The sequence below is a fragment of the Cheilinus undulatus genome, linkage group 11 (assembly GCF_018320785.1).
Source record: "Cheilinus undulatus linkage group 11, ASM1832078v1, whole genome shotgun sequence".
In the NCBI taxonomy this organism is placed as follows: Eukaryota; Metazoa; Chordata; class Actinopteri; order Labriformes; family Labridae; genus Cheilinus; species Cheilinus undulatus.
The window spans coordinates 50,821,476-50,834,527 of record NC_054875.1 but is presented as its reverse complement, the minus strand read 5'-3'; the positions used below and the strand labels follow the sequence as shown (position 1 = coordinate 50,834,527).

The window sequence follows — 13,052 nt, the reverse complement described above, 5'->3', positions numbered from 1 at the left end:
GAGTGGAGGTCTCAGACCCTGCAGACCTGGGTGGAGGTCTCAGATCCTGCAGACCTGGATGGAGGTATCAGATCCTGCAGACCTGAGTGGAGGTCTCAGATCCTGCAGACCTGAGTGGAGGTCTCAGATCCTGCAGACCTGGGTGGAGGTCTCAGATCCTGCAGACCTGGGTGGAGGTATCAGATCCTGCAGATCTGAGTGGAGGTCTCAGATCCTGCAGACCTGGGTGGAGGTCTCAGATCCTGCAGACCTGGGTGGAGGTATCAGATCCTGCTGGATAACACTCGAGCCTCTCTCACTGCCAGGCCTGTCTGAACTCGTGTGTAGATACTCAGTAATGATGAGTCATTCCCCTCATCCATAATTAAACCTTCAGAAAGGTGAGGGTGCTGTGTGGGAACATTTCACAGATCAGACTGACCAACAGAAGAGAACCATGGAAACACTCTGATATGGTTTCATTTACATGAGAACTAGAGTGTCAGTTACACTGTATCTCCATCCATCCATCCATCCATCCATCCATCCATCCATCCAGATCATCACATGGTGACAGAAGCAGGCCTATATCTCCACTGGGATGTCAGTAGGTTAAGGTGTCAGTTGTGGCTGAGCAGGGATACAGAGATCAAACAATGATGATGACGTCTACATATTAACTATCTCATATTCTTTTAAAGCAGAGGGACTTTAGAGGGTTAAACCTTCATGTTCACACACACAGATATCCTTCAGCGAAGCTCAGGAAATCAGAGTAAGATACTGAAGAAGTCCACATGGGCACACCATCCCCATACCAATGCTTACCTGCAGTATCATAGTGTTAGTGAGAGTGTATGGTTGCTCATAATCACACCATTGGAGAACAACTAAATCACACAAATACATGCTAAAATATTTATTTCTGCAGCGTACATTCATCCACCTCATCCTTACTCACAGCTGTTATTTATGCAGACTGTTGTACAAAGTTTTGGTTCCTGTTTTTTTTGTCATTTTTACACCAAATTGTATATAAAAAGACTTTCAAGTGCAGCAAGAAAACACCAGAGATACTACAGCGCTAGTTTTCTCAGAGGTTTTTCCAGTTTTTTACAGTCATAGTAATCATGCATGGTTGATGGAAGATAACATGACTAAAAAATTAATAAATAATGCTCTCAGAACACTACAATGTGATCTTGAGTTTTGCAACCATAATGACTCCATACATATGATCCTGTTCATGTCCAGGCCTGCAGCATGCCTGAGGTTGAAGCTGAATCAGGGACTAGAATAAAAAGGCATCTTCTTCTTCTTTAAAGACTCAGTCATCACTATTATTTCAGTCAGTCCTCTGAGTTTCGTTCACAGTCCGTTAGCTTGTGCTGATCATAAATGTGGTCAGTCTCTGTACATGAAGGCGAGCGTGATGAAATATAAACTGACATAAAACTCAGTCAGGATGTAAGAGCCTTCTCTAAAAACTCGTCCTACCTACAGCTAGAAGACAGAGCCCTCCTCCCCTCACTGATAAGATAATCATCGCATTGGCACCTCTGAATCTGAATGTCCCACACTGGGCTGACCTTCCCTGGATCATTGAATTAAAGAGAAAACTCCACTCAGGTGTTTGGAGAGGAGGAGAGAATGCATCCTAATGCAACCACTGGTCAATACCTGTCTGCCAACCCCAGACCATCTGCATAACCTGAGAGAGCAGGGTGGATGGGCTGCTTTATGTGCAGCTTCAGTGCCCCCTTGTGGAGGCAGAGAGCACTGCAGTGGGTGTTCAATGTGGCAGGTGAAGGAAAGTAAGCTGCTAAGAATGCTTGAATTTGGATCAGTATGGTGAAACTGCTCTGACTGAGGGAGAGGTCTTTACTTACTTATAAACCTGATAACACAGAAGACTGTCTTCAAGCTGCACAATAGTCTACCCTGACTAAAGGATGGATTAGTTAGATGTCAGAGCTCCTAGGTCTAGATCAGACCCCCCTCAGCTACCTGTATGCCTTGGGTAAGGCTCTGACCTCTGCAGGGTAGTCCTGGATTCTTCTCTGAGCTGGCTGCAGACACGCTGACATACATTTTTCAAACGTGGTTGCTAAATGGTGCGTTGATTTCTCTGTGATGTTTAATCATTTATAATAGAGAATGAGCGGCGTGTATGCCTAAGGCGGGGTTAAAACACAGAGGAGTGTAGCGCAGTGATTCACAGAGATAGCACAGCTCAAAGGTTAAACACTGATAACACTGGAGGGGACGGCGCCACAGTCTAACAGCTCATTTAACAGGCAAGAACACGGTTTTATTCTCAGTCTTCAGAGTCAAAGACTGCTTATTCACATCTGAGTGATAACCTGATCATTAACATTACAAAGAGCCCAGCCATGTGGGGGGTGATGGTAGGCTGCAGCCCTCTGATAGTGAAAGTGCACCATGAAAATACTGGTCTAATAGTCCAGAGCAGAGCTCATGTGAATGAGACGGACTTTGATGTGGACCTACTAGAACCTCTGAGCCATCCTGAAGAAGAACAGAGCATGGACGTCTCTGCATTGAGGTTTCATAATTTCACCTCCTGCTCCTCCAGATCAAGTCAGCATGGGAGAGCAAAGATAAATGCAATAATGAAGATGTTTACTATGAGGGTGAATGAGTGAATAAAAACATTAAAATCAGTTTCAGTGAGCTAAAGAAGTCCCTGTGGAGGACTGTGGACCTGTTAGCACGGTCTGAGCCCCAGAATCACTTCATATCCAGCTAATTAGAGTCAGAGTGGTCCCTGTAGACCCTGAAACCATAAACCGGTAGATTACTGTCATAAAATATCATGCAGGGAATATTTGCTCTGCTGCAGAACGTTTACGGCATCAGTAGTGAGCGTGCATTCGTATAAATGTAGATTTTCATTTTAGTAGTTTGGCCCTTAGAGACGTGCTAGCACAGTCACAGTAGGAGAGGTGGAGTTATGACGCTCCTCAGAGGTGATGAGGGGTCTAGATGCTGGGAGCTGTCTGTTCTAGACCAGGGCTTTTCAAAGTGTGTGAGAGTGAGCCTCCCCTAAGAAGAACAGATCCATTTGGTGGACCCCCAAAGAAATTAAACATCAACATTTCAAACATTTCTGTCTAATCTTTAAACATTTTTAACGTTAATAAATTTTGGATATTTTGGTTTGTAAATGTCCTTAAACATCTGCCTTTCCCTCTTATTCAGTCATAATGCCATTAAAAACCCTTTTCCATATTTTTTGGGCCATTTTACAACTTCTTTTTGCTTCTTTTCCACCTTTTTTCCACTTTTATCCCCTTTTCACCTTTTTCCCATATCATTAAATATCCCTTTTTTCCATTTCTTTTGCGACATCTTTTTGCCACTTTTGTCCCATTTTTTGGCCTTGTTTTTTTTTAACCATTCTCTTATTTTGCCCATGTTTGCCACTCTTGACTGCTTTTTGCCCATTGAAGTCCCTGTAGTGACTCTAAGTTTATCCATTTAGCTCCATGCACAGCAGAGGTTCACAGAGTAAATCACCGTTTTTCAGGTTTATGGTTCTGCGCCTCCCCTGAAGCTCTGCGGCGCCCCCCAGACTTTGAAAACTTCTGTTCTAGATTGTTCTGCTCTGCTGTGATTTCGGCTGAATGGAAATGGCCTCCTGGTCTTTGCTCACCTGTGGTTTACCAAAGCTGCTCCTGCATCCTGTGACCCAGAGGAGTCTGTTTAATAGGAGCTGAGTTAAAGACAGTCGAACGCAGGCGGGAGGATTTATTCTACTACCATGGGGTGCTAAAAGGACATCCTGTTTCTGTTCACACATCATGATTTGATCCATTTGCTCCTGCTCCCTCCACCTCCTCTCAGCTCGTTTCTCTCCTTGGTGTATGGCGCCCCCTCCTGTTACTACAAATACACTTACATCATTGAAAGCAGCAGCTTTAAACAGAGAGGAAACAGTGGTTTTAGAACGTCTTTTACTGTTAAAGATGCTTCTAGAGTCCTTCTTTCTCTGTCTTTGTCCTCAGTGAGAGAAACAGGGCTGTGATTTTATGGCCGACCTGATTTAACTTAGCAGTGACCATATTCAGCACACACTGTTGAACGAAGCACTGGTGCTGCTGCGTACATTAACACACATCTGAGGATGCAGACTTCTAGACATCCTCAGAGGAAGGCACCACTGAGGTGATTGTTCTCTAATGATACTTTCCTCTAATCCTCAGAGAGGAGTCACAGAGAACATCAGTGTGAGCTTTTAGACCAGCTTTGAAGGAGGAGACGAAGAATCTTTACATGCATTTCTGCAGATCTTTGCATTTTGTTTGCAGGAGACTAAAAGTGGAAAGTTTACCTGGTGTCAGTAGTCTCTAGCGCTGGTGTCCGTCTGAGCGGGATGGTGCTGACCTAACCAGTGCATGAAGAATGAAGAAACTAAAGACGGTAGTAATGTTCCAGGAGGTTTCCTCTGTCCAGTTAGATTAATGTAAGTCAAACTGTGCTGTGCAGCACGCTGTGATAGTGTAAATTATATCAGTGCAAGCCTTTGTAATCCTGTTAATCAATACATCTCTAATGAAGGAGATTTTAACGGTGCTTTTATGAGTAATTGGCTTAATCAAACCCTAAACGCGGCTTATAAACACGTTTGTATTGGAATAATACTGTTAGTCACTCTAAAGGCCTGAGCATGCTTAACTACTGACAGAAAATTAAATCAAGGCTGCATGAGGAAAGAATTAGTTTGTGAAATGTGCAATAAATATAAATGATGTATCCAGTAATGCTGCTCCCGAAGACATGGATTTATTTTCATTGCATTATGAGATTTTCAATAAGAACAATTAGAGGACTGAAACTCTGCAGCTGAGCAGGAGGGATTATTCTCTGCACTGAATGAAGACTTTGTTGTTCGTTAAATCAATCCCACCCTAACTTTCAAAGCTGAAGCTAAGCACCCGGCGTTATTGACCCCGCCTGAAGAGTTCAGTTCACCTGAAATGTGACTTTAGTTTCTGCAGTTCCACTTCAGTCCTCTGCTTTAGTGAGGAAGGATTAGAAGAGCTGGAGGATCACACACTCACATTATTAAAATGTCTGTAGTTTCTCACTTAGAGTTCAAACGTGACCTTTTGGCAGAGTCTCTATTCAGGAATCACTTCCTGTACTCCACTGGGGTTATGCATTACAAAGCAGAGTAATCAGATTACTTTTAGTTTCCTTCTCCACCAGGAGAGAGGGTGTGACAGTGATACCTGTGCAGCCTGCTCCACACCACTGTCTAAAACAGTGTTCTCAACGTTGGGGTCGGGACCCCTTGGGGGTCGTGAGACACTGGGGAGGGGTCGCCAGATGCCTTTAAGAACCTAGGAACATTTTGTGCACAACTTGAGCCCATTTTTGCTTCTTTTTACTCCTTTAATGCCACTTTACACCAAATTTTAACCTGTTTTCATCACTTTTTCTTGCCAATTTTTGCCCCTTTAAATACATTTTTTGGCACAATACTCCAATTTCTGCTAAGTCTTAATCAAATTTCAAGGCCTTTCCTGCACATTGTTTCCACCTTAAGACATTTCTGTCACTTGTAGACCCTTTCCATCACTTTCCCCCCTTATTTTGCTTTTGTTGGCCACATTGTCACTTTTAATCCCTTTTCACCCAATTTTACACCTATTTTGCCAATTTAACCCTATTTCACTGTTTGTCATGCTCTTGTTGCAAAGTTTTAACCGGTTTTCCTACTTTTTTTTCTATCCCATTTACCCCCATTCCTGCCCGTTTTAAGCCAATTTTGACACCGGTAACCGTTTTTACTGCTTTTTTTGCCAATTTTTGACACTAACCCTTTTTTGCCGCCTTCTACCTACACTTTTATTTAATTTTTGCAACTTTTAACCCATTTCTGCTACTTTAGATATCCCATTTCACCACCTTTGCCACCATTGTTTTGCCATTTTATTTCTGACTTTTTTTTTTTTGATTTACATTTTTAAGATGACTAAATACTACGGCACAGATGAATAAAAAAACACAGTTTTTGCTTTGATAACAGCAGTAATTATTCAAGTAGACAGATTAAATGTGGTTATCACATATTTAACAACCCCCCCCAAAGCAGCCTTATCTGAACATGACTACTCCAGGATGTTCAAGTCTGTGTTCAACCAGCCTCAGGTACAGTAGGGGTCCCGGTCTTTGGTACCTTTATTTTGGGTTCTCGGTCTCCGGCACCCTTGTTTTGGGGGTCCCGGTCTCTGGCTCTTTTATTTCGGGGTCCCGGTGTCCGGCACCCTTGTTTTGGGGGTCCCGGTCTCTGGCTCTTTTATTTCGGGGTCCCGGTCTCTGGCACCCTTGTTTTGGGGGTCCTGGTCTCTGGCTCTTTTATTTCGGGGGTCCCGGTCTCTGGCACCCTTGTTTTGGGGGTCCCGGTCTCTGGCTCTTTTATTTCGGGGGTCCCGGTCTCCGGCACCCTTGTTTTGGGGGTCCCGGTCTCTGGCTCTTTTATTTCGGGGGTCCCGGTCTCTGGCACCCTTGTTTTGGGGGTCCCGGTCTCTGGCTCTTTTATTTCGGGGATCCCGGTCTCTGGCACCCTTGTTTTGGGGGTCCCGGTCTCTGGCTCTTTTATTTCGGGAGTCCCGGTCTCTGGCACCCTTGTTTTGGGGGTCCCGGTCTCTGGCACCCTTGTTTTGGGGGTCCCGGTCTCTGGCTCTTTTATTTCGGGGGTCCCGGTCTCCGGCACCCTTGTTTTGGGGGTCCCGGTCTCTGGCTCTTTTATTTCGGGGGTCCCGGTCTCCGGCACCCTTGTTTTGGGGGTCCCGGTCTCTGGCTCTTTTATTTTGGGAGTCCCGGTCTCCGGCACCCTTGTTTCGGGGGTCCCGGTCTCTGGCACCCTTGTTTTGGGGGTCCCGGTCTCTGGCACCCTTGTTTTGGGGGTCCCGGTCTCTGGCACCCTTGTTTTGGGGGTCCCGGTCTTTGGTACCTTTATTTTGGGTTCTCAGTCTCTGGCTCTTTTATTCTGGGAGTTCCGGTCTCTGGCACCCTTGTTTTGGGGGTCCCGGTCTCTGGCACCCTTGTTTTGGGGGTCCCGGTCTCTGGCTCTTTTATTTCGGGGGTCCCGGTCTCCGGCACCCTTGTTTTGGGGGTCCCGGTCTCTGGCTCTTTTATTTCGGGGGTCCCGGTCTCTGGCACCCTTGTTTTGGGGGTCCCGGTCTCTGGCTCTTTTATTTCGGGAGTCCCGGTCTCTGGCACCCTTGTTTTGGGGGTCCCGGTCTCTGGCACCCTTGTTTTGGGGGTCCCGGTCTCTGGCTCTTTTATTTCGGGGGTCCCGGTCTCCGGCACCCTTGTTTTGGGGGTCCCGGTCTGTGGCTCTTTTATTTCGGGGTCTCTGGCCTGCACCCTTGTTTTGGGGGTCCCGGTCTCTGGCTCTTTATTTCGGGGGTCCCGGTCTCTGGCACCCTTGTTTTGGGAGTCCCGGTCTATGGTTTTTTTATTTTGGGGGTCCCGGTCTCTGACACCCTTGTTTTGGGGGTCCCGGTCTCTGGTTTTTTTATTTTGGGGGTCCCGGTCTCTGGCACCCTTGTTTTGGGGGTCCCGGTCTCTGGTTTTTTTATTTTGGGGGTCCCGGTCTCCGGCACCCTTGTTTTGGGGGTCCCGGTCTCTGGCTCTTTTATTTCAGGGGTCCCGGTCTCTGACACCCTTGTTTTGGGGGTCCCGGTCTCTGGGAGTCCCGGTCTATGGCACCCTTGTTTTGGGTTTCCCGGTCTCTGGCTCTTTTATTTCGGGGGTCCCGGTCTCTGGCACCCTTGTTTTGGGGGTCCCGGTCTCTGGCTCTTTTATTTCGGGGGTCCCGGTCTCCGGCACCCTTGTTTTGGGGGTCCCGGTCTCTGGCTCTTTTATTTTGGGAGTCCCGGTCTCCGGCACCCTTGTTTCGGGGGTCCCGGTCTCTGGCACCCTTGTTTTGGGGGTCCCGGTCTCTGGCACCCTTGTTTTGGGGGTCCCGGTCTTTGGTACCTTTATTTTGGGTTCTCAGTCTCTGGCTCTTTTATTCTGGGAGTTCCGGTCTCTGGCACCCTTGTTTTGGGGGTCCCGGTCTCTGGCTCTTTTATTTCGGGGGTCCCGGTCTCCGGCACCCTTGTTTTGGGGGTCCCGGTCTCTGGCTCTTTTATTTCGGGGGTCCCGGTCTCTGGCACCCTTGTTTTGGGGGTCCCGGTCTCTGGCTCTTTTATTTCGGGGATCCCGGTCTCTGGCACCCTTGTTTTGGGGGTCCCGGTCTCTGGCTCTTTTATTTCGGGAGTCCCGGTCTCTGGCACCCTTGTTTTGGGGGTCCCGGTCTCTGGCACCCTTGTTTTGGGGGTCCCGGTCTCTGGCTCTTTTATTTCGGGGGTCCCGGTCTCCGGCACCCTTGTTTTGGGGGTCCCGGTCTCTGGCTCTTTTATTTCGGGGGTCCCGGTCTCCGGCACCCTTGTTTTGGGGGTCCCGGTCTCTGGCTCTTTTATTTCGGGGGTCCCGGTCTCTGGCACCCTTGTTTTGGGAGTCCCGGTCTATGGTTTTTTTATTTTGGGGGTCCCGGTCTCTGACACCCTTGTTTTGGGGGTCCCGGTCTCTGGTTTTTTTATTTTGGGGGTCCCGGTCTCTGGCACACTTGTTTTGGGGGTCACGGTCTCTGGTTTTTATTTTGGGGTCCCGGTCTCCGGCACCCTTGTTTTGGGGGTCCCGGTCTCTGGCTCTTTTATTTCCGGGGTCCCGGTCTCTGACACCCTTGTTTTGGGGGTCCCGGTCTCTGGGAGTCCCGGTCTATGGCACCCTTGTTTTGGGTTTCCCGGTCTCTGGCTCTTTTATTTCGGGAGTCCCGGTCTCTGGCACCCTTGTTTTGGGGGTCCCGGTCTCTGGCACCCTTGTTTTGGGGGTCCCGGTCTCTGGCTCTTTTATTTCGGGGGTCCCGGTCTCCGGCACCCTTGTTTTGGGGGTCCCGGTCTCTGGCTCTTTTATTTCGGGGGTCCCGGTCTCCGGCACCCTTGTTTTGGGGGTCCCGGTCTCTGGCTCTTTTATTTCGGGGGTCCCGGTCTCCGGCACCCTTGTTTTGGGGGTCCCGGTCTCTGGCTCTTTTATTTCGGGGGTCCCGGTCTCCGGCACCCTTGTTTTGGGGGTCCTGGGCTGAAAAGGTTGAGACCCCCTGGTCTAAAACACACTGAACGTCTAAAGTTATTAAATATGGTCGTAGGACTGAATGCCCATATATGGGCATGTCTTTGCAATGACTTCCTGTGTGTTTTCATGTATTCACTGCAGAGAGAAACGCAGCACTGTCCCTTTAATCCCTTCAATCATTCTGTATGTAAAGTTGTAAAAAGCAGAGCTTCAGGTCTCCTGCTTGTATGAATGTGAGTCCGCGCATGCGCGCTGCCGCCTATGTCTACCAGGGCGTCTCTCTCTCTCTCTGGGAAAAGCAGGCAGGAGGAGAGCAGCAGAAGGGGGAGGAGGCGGACTCCTTCTTCTTCTCCTTCTTCCGATCTAGCGGCGGCGGAAGGATATTTAAAAAATACATTTAAAGAAACCCACGCACCGACCCCCCCCATCGGAGCGGAGCGGTAGAGGGAGGAAAAGCAGACGGATGTGCCTCCGAAAGCGCAGCGGATACCGCCCTCCGGACCTCATTAATGCCAAGATTGTGAGTATCTGATCGGCTTCATGGACGGGCAGGACTCGGGAGGGGAGGGGAGCTGGGTTAGGCTTCTGCTCGCTCCGCGGTGAGGAGGAAAAGGTCGGTCCGTGATTCCCTCCTCCTCCTCCTCCCCTCCCTCCTTCCTCTTTTCTTACTCTGGCGGTTCGCTGACATGAAGGGGGGCAGGCAGAGGAGCTGATCCTCCTCAGACCTCCTCAGACCTCCTCTTCCTCTCAACAACAGCTCGGATCTAACCTCAGGAACATTAGAGAGGAGGAGGACAGGAAGTCTGATCCAACTTTATTCTGTGTCAGTCCGCCTGGTAGTTCTCAGCCTGAGTCCGGATCCGTGACTGCTGTTTACAGACCAAACTAACGCGGCAGAACACCGTGGAACATTCTAGTGTCAGTTATTTTAAACCAGCTCTGCGGCTCAGCTCATAGGCTGGATGTCAGCTGGGGGACCGGAAGTGGAGAACAGCTGTTAGGATGAGTGGACCAGAGGAAAGTTAGAACTTTAGAGCTGTAGTTCTCCTTAGAGTCCACCTGCGTTTATCAGAGTCCCACTAAGACTCTGGGGTGGAAACTCAACCACAGCAGGGCCTGGGTCCTGGATTTAGGTCTAACCCAGGGCCTAACAGGGTCGTATTTAACCTAGACGGTTAACCTCCCGTTAAAAAGGTAGAAAACTATGGGGAAAAATAGAATGATGAATGACTCTGGGATTAGAAAAAAAGTCTAAATGAAAAGTTTAAAGGCCCAAAATCTGAGATTAAAAAGTCTAAGTAAGGTTTTAAACAGCAAATATATATTTTCATGTTTTAAAGGTCAAAATCTGAGTTGAAATTGTCGATCTTCAATGTCATTAAATAATATTTGAGATAATGATAATTGTGGTAAAATTGCAAATATGAAATGAAAACACAAATTAAATTGTTTTTCTACATTTCTGACTTTATCAAGTTACTTTTTAAGACTTAAGGATATTTTTAAATAATCAGTTAATTTAACATCTTTATACTGGAGGAGGCTGGGGTGGAGGAGGTGGAGCTTTAGTCTATAAAGAAGGAGGCTGGGGTGGAGGAGGTGGAGCTTTAGTCTTTAAAGGAGGAGGCTGGGGTGGAGGAGGTGGAGCATTAGTCTATAAAGGAGGAGGCTGGGGTGGAGGAGGTGGAGCTTTAGTCTATAAAGGAGGAGGCTGGGGTGGAGGAGGTGAGGCTTTAGTCTATAAAGGAGGAGAATGGGTTGGAGGAGGTGGAGCTTTAGTTTAAGAGGAGGAGGCTGGGATGGAGAAGGTGGAGCTTTAATCTTTTAGGGAGGAGGCTGGGGTGGAGGAGGTGGAGCTTTAGTCTATAAAGGAGGAGGCTGGGGTGGAGGAGGTGGAGCTTTAGTCTATAAAGGAGGAGGCTGGGGTGGAGGAGGTGGAGCTTTAGTCTATAAAGGAGGAGGCTGGAATGGAGGAGGTGGAGCTTTAATCTTTAAGGGAGGAGGCTGGGGTGGAGGAGGTGGAGCTTTAGTTTATAGAGGAGGAGGCTGGGGTGGAGGAGGTGGAGCTTTAGTCTATAAAGGAGGAGGCTGGAATGGAGGAGGTGGAGCTTTAATCTTTTAGGGAGGAGGCTGGGTTGGAGGAGGTGGAGCTTTAGTTTATAAAGGAGGAAGCTGGGGCGGAGGAGGTGGAGCTTTAGTCTATAAAGGAGGAGGCTGGGGTGGAGGAGGTGGAGCTTTAGTCTATAAAGGAGGAGGCTGGGGTGGAGGAGGTGGAGCTTTAGTCTATAAAGGAGGTGGCTGGGGTGGAGGAGGTGGAGCTTTAGTCTATAAAGGAGGAGGCTGGGGTGGAGGAGGTGGAGCTTTAGTCTATAAAGGAGGAGGCTGGAATGGAGGAGGTGGAGCTTTAATCTTTAAGGGAGGAGGCTGGGGTGGAGGAGGTGGAGCTTTAGTTTATAGAGGAGGAGGCTGGGGTGGAGGAGGTGGAGCTTTAGTCTATAAAGGAGGTGGCTGGGGTGGAGGAGGTGGAGCTTTAGTCTATAAAGGAGGTGGCTGGGGTGGAGGAGGTGGAGCTCTAGTCTATAAAGGAGGAGGCTGGGGTGGAGGAGGTGGAGCTTTAGTCTATAAAGGAGGAAGCTGGGGCGGAGGAGGTGGAGCTTTAGTCTATAAAGGAGGAGGCTGGGGTGGAGGAGGTGGAGCTTTAGTCTATAAAGGAGGAGGCTGGGGTGGAGGAGGTGGAGCTTTAGTCTATAAAGGAGGAGGCTGGGGTGGAGGAGGTGGAGCTTTAGTCTATAAAGGAGGAGGCTGGGGTGGAGGAGGTGGAGCTTTAGTCTATAATGGAGGAGGCTGGGGTGGAGGAGGTGGAGCTTTAGTCTATAAAGGAGGAGGCTGGGGTGGAGGAGGTGGAGCTTTAGTCTATAAAGGAGGTGGCTGGGGTGGAGGAGGTGGAGCTTTAGTCTATAAAGGAGGTGGCTGGGGTGGAGGAGGTGGAGCTTTAGTCTATAAAGGAGGAGGCTGGGGTGGAGGAGGTGGAGCTTTAGTCTATAAAGGAGGAGGCTGGGGTGGAGGAGGTGGAGCTTTAGTCTATAAAGGAGGAAGCTGGGGCGGAGGATGTGGAGCTTTAGTCTATAAAGGAGGAAGCTGGGGCGGAGGATGTGGAGCTTTGCTGCCAGCAGCATGATGTATCATGTGACATTTAGATACACTGAGAGACAGAGCTGTGATTGGCTAAACTGTTTCATTAATAATTTTTTGTTATCTGTTTGTGAGATATGTCAGATGTCAGACTCATTTGCATGTTGGGAGGCCTTTTAACAGCAGAGGTAAACTTTACACCTACTTCTGATAGAGATACAGTCCTAAAGTCTCTCCTGATGTGGCAGGGAGGTAGAAAGTTAATGCCATGACTCCCTTCACTGTTTGTGTCGGTGTTCCTCCTTTGGTAGTCTAGATGAATTAAAAATTAAAATAAGCCTTTAAAACATTATTATTTTCTTAATTGTTGCTGCAAAAAAGTATGAAACTGATATTCTGAAACATTTCAAGTTAAAGAAGTATCGCAGCTTCTGTGATTTGTAAATTGCAGCATCTGTATTGCCCAGCCCCAGCCTCTACTATCACCATGTCCCTCACACATCCCAACCTCAGAAACACTGAAATATCCCTTTAAGGATGGTCAGAGCGCAGAGTTTATCTGAAGTAGTGTTTGTGACATTTGCATCAGATGAATCAGAGAGTACGCTACAGATGGTCAGACATTTTCATTTAAACCAGTGGTTCTCAACCTTGGGGTCAGGACCCCTTTGGGGGTCGCAAGACACTTAGATGGGGTCACCAGATACCCTAAAAAACTACGATTTTTTTTTTTTTAAGTTACACTGTTGCCACTTCACAATAATTTAGTCAAATTTTAACCCCTTTTTGTC

General features: G+C 48.0%; 1 protein-coding gene across 4 annotated transcripts in view; it reads left to right on the top strand.

Moving 5' to 3' along the window:
* The first annotated feature begins 9,245 nt into the window (after window positions 1-9,245).
* Window positions 9,246-13,052, top strand: part of rgs19 (regulator of G protein signaling 19) — a 40,004-nt gene continuing 36,197 nt past the window's right edge. For 3 of the 4 annotated variants that reach the window (XM_041798381.1, XM_041798378.1, XM_041798377.1), the window contains exon 1: window positions 9,246-9,649. Coding sequence is in view for 1 of the 4 variants with exons in the window: in XM_041798378.1 (XP_041654312.1) it covers window positions 9,593-9,649 (57 nt within the window). In the remaining 3 variants the exon portion in view is untranslated. The remainder of the gene's footprint in view (window positions 9,650-13,052) is intronic. The other variant, XM_041798379.1, reaches the window with a different exon arrangement.